Source organism: Trichechus manatus, unplaced genomic scaffold, assembly GCF_000243295.1.
Source record: "Trichechus manatus latirostris isolate Lorelei unplaced genomic scaffold, TriManLat1.0 scaffold00180, whole genome shotgun sequence".
Taxonomy (NCBI): Eukaryota; Metazoa; Chordata; class Mammalia; order Sirenia; family Trichechidae; genus Trichechus; species Trichechus manatus.
In genome coordinates, this window is record NW_004444116.1 from 3,755,770 (window position 1) to 3,763,679 (window position 7,910).

A 7,910-nucleotide genomic window follows, 5' to 3' on the forward strand; every position below is an offset into this window, starting at 1 on the left:
TTTATTTGGTTGGTTACCATTAGGAAAAAGTACATGGGCTAGATCACTATTGCAAGGAATAGTAATATTCTTAGTCTATATCCTGATAGTATTAGGCATAATAAAATTTATCTTCTATTGTCTTGTACACTTAAAAGGCAAAGAAGGCCTCTGGCTAAAATGTTGATGTACGTTGAGTCTGCTCACTCCAGCAACGCGATTGATGAGAACATCACTCTTACTTAATAATCTGGTGAAGAACCAGATGGTATGTGGTGGAAAACCAGCGCCATGAGTTTGAAGAACTTGCCATGGTCACCATCTAGGAGCTCGACTAAGTCCAGGTATTGATCATCGATGTGTTATCTCCAATCTCTGATCAAAAGGAAGGAAAGATCTAGGAAATAGTATTGGAGTTATTATTCCTTGTCCTTGAGCATAGAGAATGTGACCCAGCTGGAGCTGGGCTCAAAAGAATTCACAAGGACACATCAACTGGGCCCTGAGGTATAAAGACAATAGCTAAGACAATCTTGGAAATTATCTTTTAGGGAAGAAAAATATCTTTTAGGGAAACTTTACTTTTCACTCTTTTTCTATTAGCATTTAGTGAATAGAAAATTTGTTGGACCAATGAAGACCCTCCTGGCTGTCGTTACTGAAACCTGTACCAATGATTTTTAAGAAAGACAATTCAAAATGTAGGATCGCAGTTTCTAGCCGATTTGAAAAGGCAAAGCTTTCAATGGTTTTGCCCATTTGTAACGTTAATGTATACTGATGACTCTGTAATGGCCTTTGGACTAGGGCAGACATGGCTCTAACAGCATGCTTGTCTGTTTTCCCATTCTTGCCTATTCTGTAATATTCTTTGGACTTGGACAGACATGGCTCTAGCAGCATGCTTGTCCGTTTTCCCACTTTTGTCTGTTCTGTGATATTTCTTTGGACTCGGGCAGACATGGCTCTGGCAGCATGGTTCTTTGCTTCCAACTTTTGCCTTTTTGAATATATGCCAAATAAAACTTTCTTTTTGCTTTTTTTTTTTTTTTAAAAAAAAAAAACCCTATGGAGCCCACTTTTACTCTGACACGCAAGAGGTTGCCATGAGTCAGAGTATTCTCAGTGGCAACTGGTATGGTATACATTATAGTACTATGATGGGTATGATGGGGATTAAAAGCACCAGTATATGTAAAGTGTTTAAAATAGTACCCAACTCATATAAAGTACATTATAAGTGTTTGCTCTTATTATTAGGGAGGGCATTTCAGAACCAGTGTAAAATCTGAAGCCAGTACGCAAAACCAAATAGAATTAGACAAAGAGTAAAGATGTGAAAGGCAAATCAGAAGAATTTTGCTCTTAGTGCTAAAGCACAGGCAACATTTGCAGTAGAAAGAAGGAATGCACAAGCTTAAGATTTTCTACTTAACATCTGTGGCTACTGTTAGACTTAAGTGAGGTAATGAAAAACCAAACCCCTTGTCATCGATTTGATTCCGACTCATAGCAAGCCTATAGGACAGAATAGAACTGCCCCATAGGGTTTCCAAGGAGTGGCTGGTGGACTTGAAGTGCCAACCTTTTGGTTAGCAACTGTAGCTTTCAACCACTGTGCCACCAGGCTCCAAAGAGGAGGTAGACAAGCAATAAAAAATGCAAGCTGCAGCTCCAGTAACAAAAAGTTCTTCCCGACAGAGATTTTAACAAGAGATCAAGGAAGTTGTTAATGGAAGATTTTTGAATATTAAACAAAATTAATACAGGCCACCTAAGTGTTCAGTATAAAAGGTTTGAGTGACATTTGGATTTGCAGAGATAAACTTGGAATTAGATTTTAAACGACACCCAGGAAGGCACACACGGTGCAGAGAGGTGCTGAAAGACTGCAACGTTAATGATATTAACGCAGTTTACTCTTCACGTGTTCCACGTGTTTCTTTTTCTGTTTCTTGGCTTCCAAACTTCCTCTACATATAACCAGTTGAGGTATCAATTTGGGATTTAGCTCCATGGGGAAGTGGGCAGAAAAAAAAAAAAAGGTGACTCAGTACAACTCATCCCTGTCATTGTCAATACAACTCGAAACACTTCTTTTTATGCCAGTTGATCAATAAATTCATTTTCATCTCAGGATGAGTTCAATATCACATTGAATGAATTTTTGTGAAGTTTTATCTTGTGAAAATTACACCATTCTAACCAGGACATCTCCGTGAAGGCATTAATTGCCACTTTGGGATTTGTCCTCCCAAGGGCCCCAGTCAACGAAAGCATGCTGTGTAGTTCATTTGTTTCCATAAAGGTCCCATTTGTTCTAGGATAAAGGGTTCATCCCCTGATAATTTGAATGCCCTAAAGAGTCCCCACATTCTGCTAAAAGCAAATCTTTTGGACAGACCCAAGCTCTTTCTTCTGTGGCAGTGATAACCACAATGATTCTCAGACTCTGTTTTCCATAGTTAGATGTGGTATATTAGAAAAGATGATATAGGAAGGCAATTGGGTTGTTGTTTCCAAGTTGCCTGATAACTGCAGAGCCCCACATCGGTTATACATGATGAAGTTGTAGATGAGAAAGAGAATCACAAGCATCATGGACAAACACAGGAAGGTCTGTACTGAAAGAAGTTGATGGCACCCTGCTTAAGAACCAAGGAAAGTATAAAGGAATAATATGACTAAAATTAGGGGAAAAAAAAGTCTATTAGTAATAACGGGAGCAAGGAGAGAGTGTTAAGCTTAAGCCATCCATTTATTCCATAATGTTTGATTTAAAAAAGAGGTTATTTTATTCCACAGTTCACTTTGTTAGAGACTTTATTTCCCTCTTTTCCACTGAGAAGAATATCAAACCAGAAAGCTCCTAACTTTTCTCTACATGAGTCCTGTATTTATTTATTTTGTCCCTTATCTCCTATTGCTTTTTACCTCTAGAAGAATGTTGAAAGATGGGTCTTGACACTGTATAAGGGAAGAAAATTATGGCTGCATCAGGGTAAGTACCATAACACTTAGGTTCATTTATTTTTTGTGATGTAGTGTCTCCCATTTTAGGGCAATTAAAAAAAAAATCCCTTGGAATTTTTCCATCACCATTCAAAAGGTTGTTTTTGCTGTATGCTATTGAGTTGATTCCAACTCATAGCAAGTTGAAGGAATCTTCACAATTTACTATTTCACAAAAAAATTTATTTTAAAAGCAGAGTGCTGGATAATTATCCTGGATGATTTCTTAACTATAGAAAATAGTATAAACTATTGTAACAGTAAATTAATGGTTATTTACTTTACCAATAACATTAGAATTAGAGACTGTATAGAAATATTTGTGTCTCCCTGAACTAGTCACACAGCCTTGGGTCAAATTAACATTCCTAGGTCTCCAGCTGTAACTCAACCAATTAGCTACCTCTTAAATCTCCTTTAAGAGTCAAGATTACAATATTTGAGTAATTAAGAGTCCCCCAAAAGAGATGCCTGCAGGTGAATCTGCTATGGTCAAGTTTTGCCATATCCCACTACAGAATATGAGATGAAGGAATGAAGGTGACAGAAAAGGAAGCAAAAGTGACATGGCAAAGGTATTTAGAAATATTTAAATGAGGATTACTTTGCCTTACAGCAATGGTTGTTGCTGTTAGGTGACATAGAGTTGATTTTTGACTCATAACGACCCCATGTGACAGAGTAGAATTGCTCTGTAAGGTAGTTTCTAGGCTGTAATCTTTATGGGAGCAGATTCCCAGGTCTTCCGCAACAGCCAAACTTTTGGCCAGCTGCTGAGCTCTTAACCATTGTGCCATCAGAGCTCCTTCTTATAGCAATAACTATATAGTAAATGAAAATGTTTCTCTTTCCTGTGAACAATTGACAATCCACAAGAGAAAAGGATCAACTAAAAATCAAACTATTAGTGCATATTTCACTTTCTTACCTTTATTTTTCTTACAAAATAAAAACCACAAGATGAACTTGTAATGCTCACACATCTTTGGTTGTCTTACTAATATTCAGAAGCTGCATTCCAAATTTTAGAAACTCAAAACATATGAAACAATTGTAAGTTATGACTCCGAATTTAAATAAGGCCTCAATTATTGACATAGAGTGTATGAAATTATGCAGAATCTATCTTCAAACTCTGTTGTCCAGGCCTCACAACCCTGTGATATACACACTCTGAACTCCAAGCACTGCAATCAGAGTTCCTCTCCTCTTTTCTCTATTTTCTCTTTTCTTCAAACCCTGGTGGCATAGTGGTTAAGAGTTACGGCTGCTAACCAAAAGGTCGGCAGTTCAAATCAACCAAGAACTCCTTGGAAACTCCATGGGGCAGTTCTACTCTGTCCTATAGGGTCACTCTGAGTCGGAATCAACTTGACGGCAATGGGTTTGGTTTTTTTGTTTGTTTGCTTCTTTCCTGCATTCAAGCATCCTCCTTTCTTGTCTTCTCCTCTCCCTACATTTTTCTTCCACTCTGTAATTTTTTTGCTTTTCAAATTTAGTTATATTCTCTTTTTCCTTTGGAAGCATTCCATCACTGATATCCCCAATCTATTTCACTTCTCTATTCATCAGGACTAAGACCTTCAGCTTTGCTTATCCTGGGAGTACTCACAAGTTGGGATGTGTGTGTGTGTGTGTGTCTGTTTATATCTTCATTTGCATGTTAAAAATTTTTTTTGGTCAAGAAATAAATTGTTAGCATAAATAAACAAATCAGAATATTTTGTTCTTCTATGATCATATCCAATTGAAGTTGAATTTTTTCATCCAATATTAACATTTTTAAGTTACTACTGAATTGTTTTTCATCATATGGTGAACTTTCCACTATATGTAGAATTATTAAGACTGCAGTTATTCCTTTCTCTGTAATCATGAAATTGGAAATAGCCCAAAAATGTGGAAAAGGGCGATAAATATAAGGTTTCTTTGGTAAAAGATTATTTTTCATGAAAATGATTTTTTTTTTATTTTGCTATGGAATATCTTTAATTTTCATTTGTCCCAATGAAAACTAAGGAATGAGAAGTTATTGATTCTTTCTACAACAGCACAAATACCAAATGAAACATAAAAAGAAAACTAAAAAATTTTACTGCCACAATGGAACACACTATTATACTTGGAAGTGGCATAAATTTCTTTCCTAATCTGTTTGGAAGGATTTAACAATGTGGGGGCAGCCTTTGAGTTTATATGCTTTTTTTCTTCAGGTCACAGAAAATGAATGATAATGGAAAAAAATGCAAGTTCTGAAGGCTACTTTATTCTACTGGGTTTTTCTAATTGGCCTCATTTGGAGGTGGTTCTCTTTGTGGTTATCTTGATATTCTACTTGATGACACTGATTGGCAACCTGTTCATCATTAACCTGTCATACTTGGACTACCATCTCCACACTCCCATGTACTTTTTCCTCTCAAACCTCTCTTTTCTGGATCTCTGCTATACCACCAGCTCCATCCCTCAGTTGCTGGTCAACCTCTGGGGTCCTGAGAAGACCATCTCTTATATTGGTTGCATGATTCAACTCTACTTTGTCCTTGCACTGGGAACCACAGAGTGTGTCCTACTGGTGGTGATGTCCTATGACCGTTATGCAGCTGTGTGTAGACCCTTGCATTACACTGTCCTCATGCACCCTCATTTTTGCCACCAGTTGGCTGCAGCTTCTTGGGTAAGTGGCTTAACTGCCTCAGCACTTCATTTCTCCTTTACCTACTGGGTTCCCTTGTGTGGACATCGCCAAGTGGATCACTTTTTCTGTGAAGTTCCAGCACTGCTTCGATTGTCATGTGTTGACATCCATGCTAATGAACTGACCCTCATGGTCATGAGCTCCATTTTTATAATCATACCACTTATTCTCATTCTTAGCTCCTATGGTGCCATTGCCCGGGCTGTGCTGAGAATGCAGTCAACAACTGGATTTCAGAAAGTCTTTGGGACATGTGGAGCCCATCTTATGGTTGTATCCCTCTTTTTTATTCCAGTTATGTGCATATATCTCCAGCCATCAACTGGGACATCTCAAGATCAAAGCAAGTTCATTGCCCTCTTTTATACTGTTGTCACACCTAGCCTTAACCCACTAATCTATACCCTCAGGAACAAAGATGTAAGAGGGGCAGTAAAGAGACTAATGAGGTGGGATTAAGACATGTGACAGAGAAATCAGGTTTCCTACAATTTTTCTTTGGAGGGTCTTGTCCATCTGGGAAGATGGTTCCTCTGAGATTTATTCTTGGTCTACAGCCCACTAAGCACTTAGAAGAAGTGAGAGACACAATCAATTGGAGCTAGTCACCTTACATGCAGGCACAGTGACTAAAGAACAATTTCTTTGAAGTAACATTTTAGAAACTCATAACTTTTGTAGTTGAAATGCACATACTAGCTGTATTTTTCCATCTCTTTTAAAATATACGAGTAATTGATCTAAATCTTACCCAATGTATTATAAAACTAAGACAAAAAATTAACTTCCACAGTTTTCCTTACATTCCGGGGTTCAGCCCCAAACTTGTTCTTTTTATTGGTGAATTCTGAAATATCATTTATACATAGCCTAGATTAGTACCACTTTAGTTTTCATAAAATTCTGTATTTAGTTTCCATACCAATTAAGGACTGGTCTTTTAACATAAATGTGTGTGTATGTAATTATGAAGAGATTATTTAAAAATATTTGAAATACTTGAGATATTTTAAAAATAATATTAGCAATATGCTAATTTATGCACTAATCATTAATATCTACAGAAAGAGAGGGGGCAATATAGCAAAAACATAGACAAATCGAGTTTTTGGACAGTTAACAGGCACTAAATTTAGCAAAAACTGCTATCATAGCAAAGACAAAATGGTAAAAATAATGAATAGCATTACTTAGTGTATGGTGAAGGGATATATGACAATTTTTTGGCTAAAATACACTTTTTTTCGAGATGATAAATCATATGAGTATTTTGTGAGTCGGTATACTTGTCACATAAAACAGTATAAACAAGTATAACTTCAAAATGGTTCATTTGTTCATCCATCCATTTAATAATCTGATTATCACTCTATTAGCTAAACTTTATTGAGCATCTACTCTCTCCCATATTGTGGGGTTTTTGGTAATATAGATGAATATAACTCTTTCTGTTGAATAGAACTCACTGTTTAGCAGAGGAAATGGCAATGTAAGATCAAAAGTGATGTATATATACATAACTCAATTTGTCGTTAGACACAATGCTAATAAATAAGGGTAGCTTTATAAAACCTGAAACAAAATAAGAAATTTGATCATAAATCTTGAAAAATAAAACAATTGCTGGAAGATGATGCTATTAACTGAAACAGAACCATACCAAACAGAATATGCTTTCATTGGTTTACTTAGTGAGTGTCTTAGTTATCTAGTGCTGCTATAACAGAAATACCACAAGTGGACGGCTTTAACAAAGAGAAATTTATTCTCTTACAGTTTAGGAGAGAAGCCCAAATTCAGGGTGCCAGTTCCAAGGGAAGTCTTTCTCTCTCTGTCGGTTCTGGGGGAAGGTCCTTGTCATCAATCTTCCTCGGGTCTAGGAGATTCTTAGCGCAGGAAACTTCGGTTCAAAGGACATGATCTGCTTCTGGCACTGCTTTCTTGGTGGTATGAGGTCCCCCTGTCTCTCTTCTGGTTTCTCTTTTTTATATCTCAAAAGGGATTGACTCAAAATACAACCTAATCCTATCGATTGAGTCCTGACTCATTCTCATAACTGCCTCTAATCCTGCCTCATTAACATTATAGAGGTAGGATTTACAACACATAGGAAAATTATATCAGATGACAAAATGGTGAATAATCACATATTACTGAGAATCATGACTTAGCCAAGTTAACACATGCTTTTGGGGGACACAATTCAATCCATAACAGCAAC

General features: G+C 36.8%; 1 protein-coding gene across 1 annotated transcript; it reads left to right on the plus strand.

Annotated features, from left to right (window-relative positions):
• Positions 1-5,214: 5,214 nt before the first annotated feature.
• LOC101346857 (olfactory receptor 2J3) lies at positions 5,215-6,148 on the plus strand. Its single transcript, XM_012558667.2, is given in 2 exon segments — positions 5,215-5,231; positions 5,233-6,148. Coding segments are annotated over 2 exon segments (933 nt in total).
• The last annotated feature ends 1,762 nt before the right edge of the window (positions 6,149-7,910 follow it).